The sequence below is a fragment of the Pseudorca crassidens genome, chromosome 11, assembly GCF_039906515.1.
Source record: "Pseudorca crassidens isolate mPseCra1 chromosome 11, mPseCra1.hap1, whole genome shotgun sequence".
Lineage (NCBI taxonomy): Eukaryota > Metazoa > Chordata > Mammalia > Artiodactyla > Delphinidae > Pseudorca > Pseudorca crassidens.
In genome coordinates this window covers 44,205,173-44,223,275 of record NC_090306.1, presented here as the reverse complement: position 1 = coordinate 44,223,275, position 18,103 = coordinate 44,205,173, and the positions used below count along the sequence as shown (strand labels likewise).

At 37.8% G+C, this 18,103-nt stretch overlaps 1 protein-coding gene across 4 annotated transcripts in view; it reads right to left on the bottom strand.

Moving 5' to 3' along the window:
* DIP2B (disco interacting protein 2 homolog B) overlaps positions 1–18,103 on the bottom strand; it is a 236,019-nt gene that overhangs the window by 72,279 nt on the left and 145,637 nt on the right. For all 4 annotated transcript variants that reach the window (XM_067696517.1, XM_067696520.1, XM_067696521.1 and 1 more), the window contains exon 4: positions 5,355–5,480. In XM_067696517.1, the coding sequence (XP_067552618.1) occupies positions 5,355–5,480 (126 nt within the window). The remainder of the gene's footprint in view (positions 1–5,354; positions 5,481–18,103) is intronic.

Below are 18,103 nucleotides of genomic sequence, written 5' to 3'. Positions count from 1 at the left end.
CTGAAAATCACTACGTAGAGCCTAATCAGCAGAGGCCCATGCATTGCCCGACCATTAACATCCAAACGGGGATACTTACGAGGGAGGAGCACTGACTAGTAATAATTACTCCGGGCTCACTCTACCTATAAGAGATCTCCGCTGTTTTTCTAGGTATTGTCCCAGGTCTATGAAAAAACATCTCACAAAATGAACTAATATTACAATTAATATTGGGGTGAGAAGAGAGGTGTTTTTTTTTTTAACTTATTACCTACTTGAAAAGTTAGACCAAACATGCAGCAATTGTTAGAGCTCCAAAATTACCAGAAAACATTTACTTGACAGTATGGCAGAATGCGAGGCAATATGCCAAGTGGGAGAATAGGCTTTTAAAATCAGGCTGCTTTGAATTCCAATCTTAGCTCTGCCCCACTGATAGCTGTTGGGCAAGTCAGTTCTTACGGGTCTTAACTCTACTGTTTGCTGTTGTTGTTCTTTTTCTATTGATTCTCTTTCATGGTGGATCTTAAAGAAAGAAAAAAAAAAGAAAAGAAAAAGAAAAAAAAATTCAGTGGATCTTCGTCTGTGGGGATCGTAAGTCCCTGAATTGATGCTGTATCCTTCCAGAAACCATTTGCGCCCCAGGTTATCATCAGCCTAGGACCACTTTCTAACATTAGTTCTTACCAGGCAGGCCACTGAAATTCAATTCTTGTACCTACTAACCACAAATTGTTAGGGAAGGTCCCTGACCCCATCATTCTAAGGCCAGGCAACAGGCAAGCTTTCTCGACAAGGTCTTCTTTTGCTGGCAGGTTAATTTTTTCTAGTTCCCCCTTCTGCTAAAGATGTGAGTCCCTCTTGGGGTCTCAATTCCAGCTTCCAACCTTACACAGGTCCAAGGTTTTATATTTTCTACCCTTATAGTAATTAAAATTTAGGCCCCTTGTTTACTGTCTCCCCTCTCCCTGGGCAGCCAAAGTCAGCTCCATCTCATCACACTGATTTTCAGTGATCGTTCTCTTCCTCTTGCTCCTGTGTGTATTTAAAAGGAAGCTGGTTATATTCTATCTAGCATTTCGAAAGAGAAATTTTCTTTCCTCTCTTTCTAGGAGAGAACTTTCAGGTTATCTAATTGACTACATAGCTAGAAACAGATGTCGGAGCAAGTTACTGAGTCTCTTCAAATCTGTTTTCTCATCCGTAAAATGGTACAGAGAATTGTTGAGAGAACAAATGATAAAAAATATATATGTTAAGCACTTAGCCCTTTGACCAGTACACAGAGGTACTCAAGAAATGGTAACTATGAAATTACTTTTCTTGGAAAACCTTAAATTTTACAATAACCTATTGAAATAAACAAATTCAATCTGATAGAGTGGGTTTTTATTGTGCTTTGGCTTAAAGAATATTGAATACTAATCGTCCAAGTAATTACGGAGCTTTGCTCATAACCCATACCAATAATGAAAGTATGTTATTAAAAGATCCAACTCTATTAATTAGACCACGTTTATAGAGGTCTGATTAGCCATCTCTGTTTACTTTGTGGTTCTGAATAAAATTAGAATATTCTGGGGAAACTCTCCAAGTTGGTAACCATCTATTATGTGTTTTGGACTATAAGCTCTCAGAAGGCAATAGCTATTCAATTTGCTTGGAATAATACCCATTCCAGGACCACGCATACAGGAGTATCTATTAAGTAAAAAAGGACTTTCCAAACCTGACACTTTAGTAGAGAAAAAAGAAAATCAAGGAAGGAGCCTGACACATAATTGCTGAATGACCTGGGGCAAATCACTTAGTGACTAGAAGGTTGTTTGTTTCCTCATCTCTAAAGAAATCTGGACTTCACAATTCTCAGAGTAGTTGGTTATGAGGAACAAATGAGGCAGCGCAGCCACTGGTATATGGAAGTCCCTTACATAGTGTAATCCTATAAAGCATTATTAAAGTGTGTTAAAAGTATAACAATCTCCCAGTCTGTTCATGGGCATCATTTTCACATATAGAAATGCAGAGAGGTAAATCTCTCTTTTGTCCGGCCCTATGAATCACTACTATAGGCACTTTCAAGCGGAGACCTGTGGACACAGACCTCTACATTTTAAGCTTCATTTTATGCAAGTCAGTCAAAATACCTTACTGTGTTTTGGGGTCATTACATGGTCTATTTGTTCATCTGTGTACCCTCAGAACGCAGTGTAGGGTAAGTCCACACGGGTGCAGAAAAAGCTTAGAGGAGAAAAAATATATGCTGTAGTTTTTGCATTGTGTTTATCTGTATGAATGAGTAATAGTGTTACACAAAGAACCCCTACACAGAAAGAGCTGAGGTAATTGCCTCATGACATTAGTAAATGGTTTCAGCACATAAAGGGAACTGGATGGCAGTAATTCAAGCAGTCTAAAAGACTATGTAAGAGGCCACAGGCACTAAAAGAACCATAGATTGCTACCAACTTGGAGAATTTAAATTTTCCAATCCACAAGACAGAAAGCAGTGCACATATCAATAAGCAAATTTTAGGCTGATTGACATTTTATTGTTTGAGAAGGATTTATGAACAAAAGACAAATGATTTCTCATGCTGTTTACCATATTTTCCAGACTATATGATACTACGAATAAAGCCAAGACTTATGACATAGTTTACTCCTTAAATCCTGTTTGTTAAATCTCTCCAAAAACAGCTCTAAATTTTCATCAGTTCAGTAATTCCGATAGTTATGTGTTGGGTGCCTCCCAAAGAAGCCGACTGGCCAGCGTGCTCTAGCAGGTATCCCAGAAACTAGGTTCACCTGGCACAGCACGTGCAGAGTAAGGGCTCTGACTGGAAACATGTTTTGTGATGTGTGTGGTGTGGCTTCTCAGTGCGCAAAGGACAACACAACTAAAATACTGTGAAATTTGAGGTTAATTTTGCTCTGCAAGACTGGCACAACTTTTCTAGAAAGAAAATCACAGCAAGGTCACCTTTATAGCTGCCTAGAAAATCAGTCTATAACCAGCAGTAATTAATGTCAATTCTCCTCTTCCTCCCCACCCCTTGAGCGCAGCTTCAGCGTTTCCTCTAAACTTCAGGGTTTGGGGGGCTATCAGAGTAAATATGCAAGAGGAAACCTACCTGCCATCCCTGGGTTAGGCTGTAACAGGTTCTGGGAGATAGCGATAAAGGGTTAAAGTGCAACAGCCAAGTCTCTAACCGGTGGTTCTCAGATGCTTGGAGAGAATGGAATCCAAATCCTAACCCATGAAGAGCAAATTCTATCCCCCCACGTGAAAGGTGCTAACGGAAGCCTTATGATACAGTCCTTCCCACACATTCCCTCACACTGGAACACAGGGTTTGTCCCAGACACGTGCGTTATTGTTGAACAAAAGCATCAAGATCCAGCTCTATGTGGGGCCACGTTAGAAACCGCTATGTGGGATACTCTCAATGCTCATGCTGGGAGAGAATTCCTCTTCTGACAACACTGATGTCTCTAAGAGCATATTAACATCTCTCATGTACTATTCAGAGCTCCCGGAAGAGGACATAAATGGATAGGAAACCTTTTTATTTCTCTGCTCTGCTGAATAAAAGGTCTTAGGAGAGAGGACTGAATCTTTACAATCATGAAATTATTAAAACCACAAGGTGATCAAGAAAATGATGCCACATCTTTAAGGCTGCAGACAGAGGAGAACATTACTGTTTAGAAATACAGAGGCCTGTGGTGAATTCCAAAGGACTATAGTCTCATTCAGCAATGAATAGCCGTGATTTAGAGTTGGTAAATTCCCCTCAGGCAATGACTTTTGTAAGGGGATAGAAAAGGTTTCCATTCCTTCCGAGCATTCTTAAGATCCTTTGCTGCACTCTCACATTTCACCCGAGGCCATGGGAGCAGACTATTTACTGTGAAACTGCATTTCTTTAGTACAGTTCTGGAGAGGACTGTTTCTAAGAACTCCCAGTCACATTGATCCCTACCCTTTGCCATTTACTACAACTGAACCCTCAGCTGCGCTGCAGCAGAATCTGCCAGGAAGGAATAGCTACGAAACTGAGAGCCCCCTTTGTCCACGAGGACCCAACTGGTGCTGTACTAATGCGGAAGGGAAGCCATCCAAGATTCTGAATGAGTGGGCTGGAAGTATGCACCACTATAGACACAGAATGTCTCATTGTGATGGTCTGCAAGAGGTATCCTGTGTTACGTTTTGAGAAACACTTGAAGCCACAGAGCTATTTCTCTTTTGAACATATTGACACCACAGATGTAAAGAAAAAAAAGCACACACAGTTAATGAGCCCACAGCACACCCAAATGCTCTGAGAAGTTAGCCAAAACCTAGTAGAAGACTATTAATATAAACCCAGGCCAGGGAATAGGATCAGCGTGAACAGCTCAACCTGACGGCTGTGAATCAAAGTCAACCACAACAAATGTAACCTTCCTGGGAATCTCCCCCAAAAGACAGGGTAAGTCGCTGAGACCAAAACAGTACAGGAAACATTTTTCCCCGAAGATTTCATTACCAGTAACATGACGGTAGCGAGACAGACACTACACTGAGGCTGTGAAATACATTTACTATGTTTAGTCTCAGAGGCCTACATCGAGATTCTGTCTGTGATTTCATCTCACAATTTTTTTAAAGCTTTGGGAAAGATTCTGAATAGAAAAGACAACTTGAAGTTGTTCCAGTTGCTCCTCAAATATGAATTTATGGGGGTGGGGGGTAAGGCTTCCAAGCCTAGGGGATGGGGATGGGCCTCTTGGTTCCCGCTGATCTCCTGATCCTATTATAGAAAGTGGATTCTTAAAAACATATACAGAATACATTAACGCATATAAACACACTTACATACGTCTTCCAGATTTATTATAACTTTGCATGACTTCTCTCTCTCATGACACAAAAAAATTTTGTCCCAAGACCACACATTCCTGTGATTGTTGCAGAGAAAAAGCATCTGATTTAGGAGTATAAATTTGTTAAAGACATATATGACTCTGGGTCATATTTTGGGTGTCAATGAGAATAACTATTATATTTAACTACAGAAGGATATTTCTTAGACCCTAAGCTTTGGCTTTATTTATTTATGACTACATGAGTTTGGAGATTACAGCAAGGAAATGCTGAAAACTCAGAAGGAAATTTTTTTAAAAAATAGCTTTACTCTTGAGGCCTCTCTTTGTGTGTGGTTTATGATGCAACAATCAAAACCTGTCACCTTCAGTGTGTACTCTCATACACCTCTGATGACAGGAGAGGAGTTCTGGCTCCTGCCTCAGAAAAGAAAAAGCAGAAGTCATTTGAGAAACATCGAAGTAGTAACTGTCAGACAGAAAGCTTCTGATAAACCTACCGGGAGGTGTGCAGGCATCCGCGGGAGACTGGACAAATGTGGACCGCCTTTTGGTTGGCATGGGCAAAGCCATTTTCTGTTCTTTATGCTTTGCCAGCGCAGCTTGAACTGCTTCTGTGTGGATATCTGAAAGATTAAACATTTGCATTTATTAGGTCCTGGTTCTCAAAGTGTTTACTTCTGTGAGCTGAACTATCACTGCCTCAATCGTTAAAAAGGGATGTTTAGGTGAGTTTTATTTATCATTTGCGTTATAACAAAAATGAATATGAAAAAGAGACAAAAGAAGTAGTCAAGGATAATTTACAGGGGAGGGAAATGAAGCCGAGAATGATAATGAGACTGCTTAACACAGCAGAGAAGGAGCTGATGGAGATGGGGGTGGGGGTGGAGAGAAAGGAAAAGTCTAACGCGGATCTGGGCCCGGTGGGGACCCGACCTCTGAACGGAATGCGTGCTGTGCAGGTGCCTACAGGACACTCTCTGTTCTTCAAATTTAGGATTTGCTTAGCTGTCTGAAAGGGGTTGAGACTCCTCAGTTCTATACCACAGGAAGAGAAGGGCTGATTTTGATCTAGAAAATATAAGGGCTGATGGTACTTGTTTGCCACTCTGGCCACAAAAGAATTCAGCTCTCCACCTGAATGTCTAATAGGAATCGCAAAATAGCATACCCAGGCAGAACTCCTGATTCTCCACTCCCATCCCAAAACTCAATCTACACTTGTACAAAATAGGATCATACTATACACAGTATTTTGTACTGTGCTTTGATTTTTTTAACTCTTACAAAATCCTACTGAGGTAGATAACATCTGAGGTGGCTTCCTGGATCACAATGATTTCCTATTCTCAACGAATGGGCCCAATCTACATAAGCAAATGACCTTTAAAGGCCTGTCCCTTGTAAGAGCTGGACCAATCGGATTGTTTTGGGGAGAGGGGGGAATTGAAACTCTGGATCAAGAAACCACAGCTCCCAGAGTGGAGTCACTTGAATGGCAGTGCCCTAGAAAGAAGGAAAGTTCTTGAACTTCAAGGTTGAGATCCCCAGAGCTGTCTCTCCTTCCTGGAGATTTCTCAGCTGTTCCTTTGCTTCTATAAACTACCCCAGCCATTTAAGCTAGACTGAGTTATCCTATTTCATGCAACCCAAAAACCTTCACTAACATAACTAGAAACATCTTTCTATGTAAATGCAGGTCTACAATATAATTTTAAAGGGCTGTGTAGTATTTCACTGTATAAATGTGCCATGATTTATTTAAATAACTGTGTTTCCAAATTTTTGCTACTATTCATACAACTATCCACAAGAATAATTCAGTATTTTCATTTTAGCACATATGTCTAATCCTATTTCTTTAGGATTAATTCCAACAACTGCTGAAACGTATTTCCTAAGAAGGAGGATTTTTTTCTTATATAGCCACAGTGCATTTATCAAAATCCAGAAATTCAAAATTGATACAAACTATTATCTAACCCACAACCCATATTCCAACTTAGTCAACTGTCCCAATAATGTCATCTACAATTTTCCCCCTTTTTTCCTGATCCGGGACACCATACAGAATCACACATTACATTTAGTTGTCATGTCTCTTTATCATCCTATAATCTGTAACAGTTTCTCAACTTTTATCTTGTATTACCTTGACATTTGTGTACAGACTAGTTACACTGTAGAATGTCCTTTAATTTTGGTTTGTTGATATTTCCTCAGAATTGGATTTAGGTTATGCATTTTTGCAGGAATACCACAGAAGTAATGTATCTTCCTGAAACAAGATATCAAGATGCATCTGCCCTGCTACTGGTAATAATGACTTTACTTAGTTAAGATGGTGTCTGCTAAATTAATCTACTGTAAGTTACTATTCTTTCCTTTGTGTAATTAATAAATAATTTATGGGTGAATACTTTTGAGACTATGTAAATGTTACATACTTCCTTAAACGTTCACCCACTAGTTTCAGCATCCATTGATAATTCTTGGCTGAATCAATTATTATAATGGTTACAAAATGGTGGTTTCATAACTCCAACATTCCTTCTGTATTTATTAGTTGGTATTCTCTTCTAAGAAAAAGCTTTCCTTTCTCCACTATTTATTTATTTATATCACCATTTATTTATTTATATTTGGACCTATCAATTCTCATTTTATTCCATGACTAGTCTGTTACTATCGTTACTTATTTTGATGCTCACATATCCCAGCTTTGGCCAAAAGAAGCCCCTTCAAACCACTTCTTATATCCTTTTGATGTATTCTGGTCACTTTGAATGTTCTTTGTTTTGTGGTACAAGATGATCCATGCTCATCTGGTATGTTCCCTGCTCCAGCACTGGAATTATACATTTCTCCAAGGAGCTCTGGCTCCTCTTAGTGAAGAATGGTATTTAGAAACCAAGATCCTAGAACTAGGAGTGCTCACTGCTATTGGGGTCTTTCTTCTAAGCCTTTTCAGTGGATAAAGGAATATAAACATAAACCAATATACACACATATGTATCTATATCTATTTTCATCTATATTAAAAACCATGAGTTCATATTAATACCTACAATTCCAATTCAACACCACAGAATTCATTCCAATCTTCCCCTTTCCATTTGTAAACTCCCTTCTCTAACAGTAAAACACCTGGTTCACAGTATAATCAATATATTTTACTCATTCATTAAATGCCACAATACACAGAAAGTTTCAAAATTCCTATGAAAGGTAAATCTAACTAGAGTTCAATATTTGAGTTCTTTTTGTCTTTAGACTAAATTAAAGTACTGTGTTCAAAAAGCTATTTGGGGGAAAAAAAGCTATTTGGGGGGCTTCCCTGGTGATGCAGTAGTTAAGAATCCACCTGTCAATGCAGGGAACACAGGTTTGAGCCCTGGTCTGGGAAGATCCCACATGCTGCAGAGCAACTAAGCCCATGCACCACAACTACTGAGCCTGTGCTCTAGAGCCCGCAAGCCACAACTTCTGAAGCCCGTGCGCCTAGAGTACGTGCTCCGCAACAAGAGAAGCCACCGCAATGAGAAGCCCGCACACTGCAATGAAGAGTAGCCCCCGCTCGCAGCAACTAGAGAAAGCCCACGCGCAGCAACGAAGACCCAATGCAGCCAAAGATAAATAAATATTAAAAAAAAAAAAAAAAGCTATTTGGGTTAGTTCTCACCCCTCCCCCCTTCGGTGGTTATATTATTCTTTGAGTAATACTGTTAGGTTCATTTGTTTTTCTTTGTATTCCACAGGTCCTTTCCAAAGTGTGGATTAAACATTATGTGACACAATAAGAAACATACATTTGGTCTCTGCCTGGGTTCCTGACACTGAGCTCCTAAAACCCTGTAATTTCCCGAGTGACAGGAATGTCTTTTGTTCTAATGAGGCAACTCTTGGTGGGCTCCTGGATCGCTTCTGGGTGGGGGCTGGTCACCAGACAGACTACGTTATGATTAGAGGCTTAGAACTTTCAGCCCCATGCTCCATCCTCTGGGGAGGGGAAAGGGACTTGGGATTGAGCTAATCACCAATGGCCAATTATTTAGTCAAGCATGCCTAGGTAATGGAGCCTTCATAAAAAACCCTGAAGTAAGGGGTTTGGAGAGCTTCTCGGTTGGTGAACACATCCTCGTGCCACCAGGGTGGTGTTCCCTAAACTCCACAGGGATGGAAGCTCTTGGGTTTGGGACCCTTCTGGACCTTGCCCTATGTACCTCTTTATCTGGCTGATCATTTGTATCCTTTATAATAAACTGGTAACGTTAAGCAAAGTATTTCCCTGGGTTCGGTGAGCCATTATAACAAATAATCAACCCTGAGGAGGGGGTTGTGGGAATCTTCATCTGTAGCCAAGATGGACAGAAGTATGGGTAATGTGGGCACCCACTACAAACAGTCCCCAACTTATGATAATTCAACTTATGATTTTTTGACTTTACAACGGTATAAAAGCAATATGCATGCAATAGAAACCGTACTTCGAATTCTGAACTATCTTTTCCTGGGTATGATTCTCTCTCGTGATGCTAGGCAGTGGCAGCAAGCTACAAGATCACAAAGGTAAACAACTGATACACTTATAACAATTCTGTAACCATACAGCCATTCCATTTGCCCAACTGTAGGCTAATGTAAGTGCTCTGAGCACGTTTAAGGCAGATCAGGCTAAGCTATGACGTTCGGTAGGTTAGATGTATTAAATGCATTTCAACTTACAATATTTTCAACTTACGATAGGTTTATTGGGATGTAACCCCATTGTAAGTCGAGGAAAATCTGTACTTGTGATTGGCGTCTAAAGGTGGGGAGAGTCTTGTGGGAATAAGCCTCTGGGGTCTGCACTAACTCCAGGTAGCTAATGTCAAAATTGAATTAAATTGTAGGATACTTAGTTGGTGTCTGCAGAGAACTGGAGAATTGCTCAGTGTGGAAAACCCACACACTAGATGTCAGGAATACTGTGAGTAAACATACAGTTTTTCTTTAATTAACATGGTTCCAAAAGTCAAAACTATACCAAAAGGTAAACTTAAAGATGTGTCACTACCCCCAATAACCACTTCTATCCCAATTCTACCTTCTCTATAGGTAACCAATCTCCTTATTGATTTATCCTGCCTATATTTCTTTTTGCAACAAATAACCATATTTTCTCATATCCCTGTCTTTCATACACAAAAGGTAGCATACAATATATACTGTTTTGCACTATGCTTTTTTCACTTAACAATAGATCCTGGAATTCATTCTGTATCAGCTACTAGAGATCTTTTTCATTCTTTAAAGCAGCATAGATAGCACTCCATTGTATACCACAGTTTATTCTACTACTATCCTATGTGTGGGCATTTAAGTGTTTCCAATATTTTACAATTACAAATAATGATACAACAAACAGCCTTGTGCAAATGTATTTTTATACTGATGACAATATATCTTCAGGATAACCTCTTACAAGTGAGACTCCTAAATCAAAAATTGAATACATTTTAAATTTTGTTACATCTTGCCAAATTCCCCTCTGAAAGAGCTTTGTCATATTGTAGTACTATCAACAATGTATAGGTGTGCCTGTTTCCCCATAGCCTCACCTTCAAAGTGTGTTATCTACCTTTTCACTGTTGCCAGTTCAGTGGCTGAGAAATGGTACTATTTTATGTTATTTTTTGTTTTTCTTTGGCTGCACTGTGCGGCATGCAAGACCTTAGTTCCCCAACCGGGGATCGAACCCATGCCCCCTGCAGTGGAAGCGTGGAGTCCTAACCACTGGACTGCCAGGGAAATTCCCTCAGTATACTTTAAATTTGCACCTCTTTTATCATTAGTGAGATTAAACATCTTTACAGAGGATTTTAGAGCCATTTAATATTTGTTTGTTTGAAAGTGAAGTGAATGTTCATGTCACTTTACCATTTTTCCATTGGGATTCTCAGTTTATTTTCCCTTGTTTTTTTTTTTTTTTTTTTTTTTCAGTACACGGGCCTCTCACTGTTGTGGCCTCTCCCATTGCGGAGCACAGGTTCCAGACTTGCAGGCTCAGCGGCCATGGCTCACGGGCCCAGCCGCTCCGCGGCATGTGGGATCCTCCCGGACCAGGGCACGAACCCATGTCCCCCGCATCCGCAGGTGGACTCTCAACCACTGCACCACCAGGGAAGCCCCTATTTTCGTTTGATTTTTAAAAGTTTTTCATATATAAAGGATATTAGCCCTTTATCTCTGAGATATGTTAGAAATATTTTCTTTCAGTTTGTCATTTGATATTGTTTGCAGTGGTTTATTGCCACGCAAACGTTGTTTTTTAATAAAAAATTTATGTAAGATTTCAAATTAGCAACCTAAATGCACAACTGCAGGAACTCAGAAAAGACCAAATTAAAACCAAAGTTAGCAAAAGGAGGAAATAACAAGGATTTGAGTAGAAATAAACAAAATAGAGAATAAAAAAAACAATCGAAAACAATCAACAAAAATAAGAGTTAATTTTTTGAAAAGATGAACGAAGTTGACAAAATTTTAGCTAGATTAAGAAAAGACAAATAACTAAAATCAGAAATGAAAGAGGAAATATTTCAACTGATGTCACAGAAATAAAAAAGATTATAAGACACTGAATAATTATGCACCATAAATTGGATAACCTAAAAGAAATGGACAAGTCCCTAGAAAACATATAACCTACCAAGATTAAATCATGAAGAAACAGAAGATTGGAACAGACTGATTACTAATAAGGAGACTGACTCTGTAACCAAAAACCTTCCAAGAAAGAAAAGCCCAGGTGTCACTGGAGAATTCTACAAAACACTTTAAGAAGAATTAACACCAATTCTTCTCAAACTCTTCCAAAAACCTGAAGAGGAGGGAACATTTCCAAATTCATTTTATAAGGCCAGCCTTATCCTGATACCAAAGCCTGGCAAAGATACTACAAGAAAAGAAAACTACACACCAAAATCCCTGATTATTAATGCAAAATTCCCGAGCAAAATACTAACAAACCAAATTCAACAGCACATTAAAAGGACCATACAGCATGACCATTAAAAAGACCATACATACCATACCTAAGCTGATTCAACAAATGTGAACAAATTCAACTCAATATCTGTAAAACTCTAATAGAACAAAGGTCAAAACTCATATGATCATCTCAACAGATGCAGAAAAAGCATCTGACAAAATTAACATCCTTTTATGATAAAAACATGCTACAAACCAGGAACAGAAGGAAATTAGCTCAAGATAATAATGATCATACATGAAAAACCCACAGTCATATTCAACAGTGAAAAGCTGAAAGCTTTTCCTCCTAAGGAATAAGGCAAGGATGCCCACTCTCACACTCTTTCAACACAGTACTGGACATCATAGCCAGAACAATTAGGTAAGAAAAAGAAATAAAATGCATCCAAATTGGAAAAGAAGAAGTAAAACTGTTTCTGTTTGTGGAAGACATGATGTTGTATGTAGGAAACCCGTGAGATCTCACATATAAAACTTTTAGAAAAAAAAAAAACTGTTAGAACTAATAAACAAATTCAGCAATTGCAGGATAGAAAATCAACATACAAGAATCAGTTGTATTTCTGAACACTAAAAACAAATCATCTGAAAAGTAAAAAAAAAATCTTATTTACAATAGCATCAAAAAGAATAAAACACTTAGGAATAAACATAACCAAGGAGGTGAAAGATGTGTACGCTATAAAACACTGATGAAAGAAATAGGAGACAAAAATAAATGGAAAGACATCCTATGTTCATGGGTTAGAAGACTTAATATTGTTAAAATGTCCATATTACCCAAAGCAATCTAGAGATTTAATGTAATTTCTATCAAAATCCCAATGGCACTTTTTGAAGAATTAACAAAACAAAATTCCCAAATGCGTATGGAATCTCAAAAGACTCCAAATAGCCAAAACAATCTTGAGAAAGAAAAACAAAGCTAAAGGCTTCACCCTTCCTGATTTCAAAACACATCACAAAGTTACAGTAACCGAGACCATGATATTGGCATCAAGACAGACATGTAGAACAATGGAACAGACCGGAGAGCCCAGAAATTATCTTGGTGTATATGGTCAAACGGTCTTCAACAAGGGTGTCAAGACTATACAACAGGGAAACGATAGTCTTGATAGAAACAAATGGTGCTGGAGAAACTGTAATATCCATATGTAAAAGAATGAAGTTGGACCCTTACCTTTCACCATATACAAAAATTAATCAAAATGAATTAAAGACCTAAACATAAGACCTGAAACTATAAAACCCCTAGAAGAAAACACAGGGGAAAAAACTTCATGACCTTGGAATGGGTAATAATTTGCTTGGACATCCAAGCAGAAAATAGAAATAGGACTACACCAAACTTTAAAACTTCTGCACAACAAAGGAAACAACAGAGTGAAAAGGCAACCTATTGAATCAGAGAACATATTTGCAAACCATATACTCGATAAGGAGTTAATAGGAAGAATATGTAAAGAACTCCTACAACTCAATAACAACAACAAAATCTCAAATAACCCAATTTTAAATGGGCAAGGGACTTGAACAGATATTTCTCCAAAGAAGACAAAATGGTCACTTTTAAAAAAACCAAGAAAACCCAGAAAATCACAAATGTTGGCAGGGAGGTGAAGAAATTGGAACCTTTGTGCACTCTTGGTGCGACTGTAATGTTACAGTTGCTATGGAAAACAGTATGGAGGTTCCACAAAAAAATTAAAAATAGAACTACCCAAAACAATCCTACTTTTGGGGTATATATCCAAAAGAACTGAAAGCAGGGTCTTGAAGAGATATTTGCACAACCATGTTCATTGCAGCATATTTACAATAGCCAAGATGTGGAAGCAACCTAAATGTTCATGAGTGGATGAATGAATAAAGAAAATGTGGTATATACATACAATAGACTATTACTCAGCTTTAAAAAAGAAGAAAATCCTGTCATATGCTACAACACTGACATGCTAAGTGAAATAAGCCAGTCACCCACACACACAAAACAAATATATACCACTTATAAGAAGTATCTAAAGTACTCAAATTCATAGATGTAGGGAGTAGAATGGTGGTTGGCTGCAGGAGGGAGAAACAGAGTTGTTGATCAATGAGTATAAAGTTTCGGTCATGCAAGATGAAAAGGTTCTAAAGAGCTGTTGTACAACAATGTGCATATGGTTAACAATATAATGTACACTTAAAAATTTTAAGAGGGTAATTCTATGTTATGTGTTTTTACCTCAGTAAAAAAATTTTTGTGTCGTTGTATCACATCTCGATTTTGAGTCTCAGAAAGCCTTCCCATAGGCTTTCCATAAGCTTAGATTATTAAAAAATTGACTAATATTTTCTTTAGGTATTTATATGGTTTCTTTTTTACTTGTAGATCTCTGATCCATTTGAAGTTTTTGCTTGTATATGGTGTGAGGTATGGATTTACTTAATCTTTTTCCTGTTGTCCTAGCATTGTTTACTAAAAAGTACTTTTTCACCCAAGTGATTCACAATGCTATCTTTATCATATAATAAATCCCAGATGTACTTTGGTCTATTTCTGAACTTGTTATTCTATTCCAATGGTCTGTCTGCCAATTTGTATGCCATACCACACTGTTTTAATTATACAGTCTTTGGAGTATATTTTAATATCTTTTAGGTTTTCTTTCTCAGTGTTTCCTAGCTATCCTTACGTGTTTATTGTTCCAAATGAACTTCAAAAATATCTTTTCTAGCTCCATAAATAAATTTGATAGTGTTTTTATTGGAATTGGATTAAACTTATAAACTAATTTTTGGAGTCCTAACATTTTTGTGATGTTGAATCATCCTATCTAAGAACAAGGGATGCCTTTCCATTTATCATGTCTACTTTGTGTCATTCAGAGTGTTTTAAAGTTTCCTTTATAAAGATTTTACACAGTCCTGAAGTTTATTCCTAAATACGTTTTATCTTCTTTATTGCTTTTGTAAATGAGGTTTGCTCTACCATTATATCTTTTGACCAGTTATTGTTTGCATATATGAAGGCTACTGGTTTCTATACTAGTTTCAGATCTTGCTACTTGACTAAATTATTTCATTAATTCCGTCATCAATTCTCCTGGGTTTTTAAAATGAATTATCATACCAACTGCAAATACAGCTTCACCTCTTTTCTAATTCTTACACCTCTAATTGATTTCTCTTGTCTCTTTGTGTTGGTTAATACCTCTAGTTAATTTAAATGTTAGCATCCCTAGGATTAGAAAAACTCTTACAAATAAGAAAAAAAAAAAAGAACCCAACTTAGAAAAAAAATAGGTGTAGGCAATGGACAGGTAGTTTACAGAGGCAGCACAAATGGAAAATAAACATATTCTAAAATGTCCAGTCTTGGGGCTTCCCTGGTGGCGCAGTGGTTGAGAGTCCGCCTGCCGATGCAGGGGACACAGGTTCGTGCCCTGGTCTGGGAGGATCCCACATGCCATGGAGCGGCTGGGCCCGTGAGCCATGGCCGCTGAGCCTGCGCGTCCGGAGCCTGTGCTCCGCAACGGGAGAGGCCACAACAGTGAGGGCTCGCGTACCGCAAAAAAAATAAAATAAAATAAAATAAAATGTCCAGTCTCATTAGTAATAAAAGAAATAACACTTCTACCAACGAGGTGAGAGACTGTCCATTTCCCCACATCTGTGGACAATACTGGGCCATGTTTTGTCATCTTTCCCAAAAAGTTAAGTGGAAAATGTTATTTTACATTTTTTAAGTAGCTGCTCCTATCCTTGGCTTGTTGTTATGAAGTGGTTAAGACATGGTACATAAGTGGCACAGCTGGGCGTTAAGGACCAGGGGCAGAACAGACACCAAGTGCCCTTACCTGCTAGGACACTACTTATAGACAGACAGACAGATAGATGAGGACAGATTGAAAGGAAGATGTGTGGGCAGGTTGAGTCGTTTAGGTAGAGAAGTAGAGTTCAAGGAGTTACCTGTAAGCCAATTAGTAGTCATGCAATTTTTACCGATTTCTAAGGTACTGATCACTTTCACATCTTTAATTATGGCAGAGGCAGCAACTATTAACTTCTGGAACATTAGGATATCACATTAATTTTGGCACTACTCTATCTGCTGGTGGGGAGGAGCAGTGAAATTTTAATTTTGCATTTCACATTCCCCTGCCTTTACAAATTATGTTTCTTTAGCCTGGAATATCTATATAGCAAACAGTTATTCATTGTTCAAAATGGCTCGGACTTCACCACCTCCACGAAGCCTGCCGCTGACAGTGCCTGGTGCCCAGGGGCTCCTTCCCCTGTCACCCCCTCTTCTATGCTGCCTCTACCTTGTATAAAGGATTTCTGTGTTTAAGAAAGGAGTCCTGTGTTTCTCTAGCATCTCAACTGTGCTCAACTCATAGGAGGTCTATAATAAATGCTTGCTTAACTGAACTGAACTCAATTTATCTTCCTTGGTATGAGGAAGTGTATTACTAAAGAAATAAAATGGTCCTGGTGTGCCAGTGGCAGCCACCTTGGCAAATGTCACCATATCAGAGATCATATTTGCATAGAGAAAGAAAGTTCTCAAGGTGACAGAGGTAGTTATTGTTGCATTTAGCTCACAGAATTAAGTCAGAAAAATCCACACTTAGAGTAAAAATCACTAAGAACAACTGATGTAAGGCTTTAAATATTTTATCCAGGGATATCACCTTAATAACTATCTTTTACAAACTTCCAGTTAGAAAATAAATAAGTCATGGGATGGAATGGTGACTATAGTTAATAATACTGTATTGCACATTTGAAAGTTGCTAAAAGAGAACGTCTTAAAAGTTGTCATCACAAGAAAAAGAAATTTTTGTAACTATGAAAGGCGACAGATGTTAATGAAACCTATTGTGGTGATCACTTCACAATACATACAAATATTAAGTCATTATGGTATATACCTGAAACTAATGTCTTGTTATATGTCAATTATACCTCGATTTAAAAAAAGAAAACAATCTTTGTTATTTTTTGTTTAAAATTAATATACATAAATTTTGTTATATGCATTTTGCATTTTACCACAACAACAAAAATCCTGGAAAAAATTAATATACATATTGGGGAAAGACCTAAACACATATAATGCTGCAGTGAAAATTTTCCCTAGACCCATCACTTCCCAGAAATAATCCCACCTCAATAGTCTGGTATATATTTTTCCAGATTTCTGTATCTGTGTACATAATAATATATGTAATTGTTAGTATTAATATTTACAAAATTTAGATCATATGCTACATACTGTCTTGTATTTATTACTTAAAAATGTATTTTGTACATCTCTCCATATCTGCTCAAATAAATCTAATAACCTCATTGTTTTTCCACGAGCCTTCACAGAAGTTTTAAACCAGCTTTCACAGAATTCCATTGTGTGGACCTACTATAACTTATTTAATCATTGTATTTATTATGAACAATACGATAACAAACATTTTCGTATATATATATTTTTGTGTACATACGTAGGTGCAAATTCTTAGAAGGAGAATTTCTGGGTCAAAGTGTATGAATACTTAAAGTTTAAAAGATAGTGCCAAACTGTTGTGCTGTTACTTTTAAGACCACAGTACCAACGTACTTTTGTCTCTGAAATGAAATAATTTTATACTGCATTTATATTTATTATACTATTTTAGTGTCCCTGAGGTTTACTTAGTTGAATCAAGATTGTCATTTTACTGAATCTATGATGCCACCTTATATAAAAGATATCGTCCAGATTAAAAAAAAAAAAAAAAAAGATATCCTGAGGGAATTCCCTGGCGGTCCAGTGGTTAGGACTCCGTGCTCTCACTGCTGAGAGCCCATGTTCAATCCCTGGTCAGGGAACTAAGATCCCACAACACACATGGCAGAGCCAAAAAAAAAAAATGTTTAAAAGATATCCTGCTTTCAGGTATGCTAGAATGTGAAAAGTGTCCTTCTTATATTAGATGAAACTATGGTTCTTAGCTGTCTTGGAAAACCAATGAATAATCGCTTATACTGAGAAAAAGCACTTTCTCAACAGAAAGACAGCACATTAAATGCTCATACTTTTTAGCCAAAAGTACTGCTGCACGAGACATGAAACATGTGAAAGCAAACCTGCGAAAACTAGGGACTTGTTCACATTAGTCAAGCTTTAGAAGGCCCATGATATCTGGATAAGTAATAATTAAAGAGCATGTTCTTCTCTGCCATA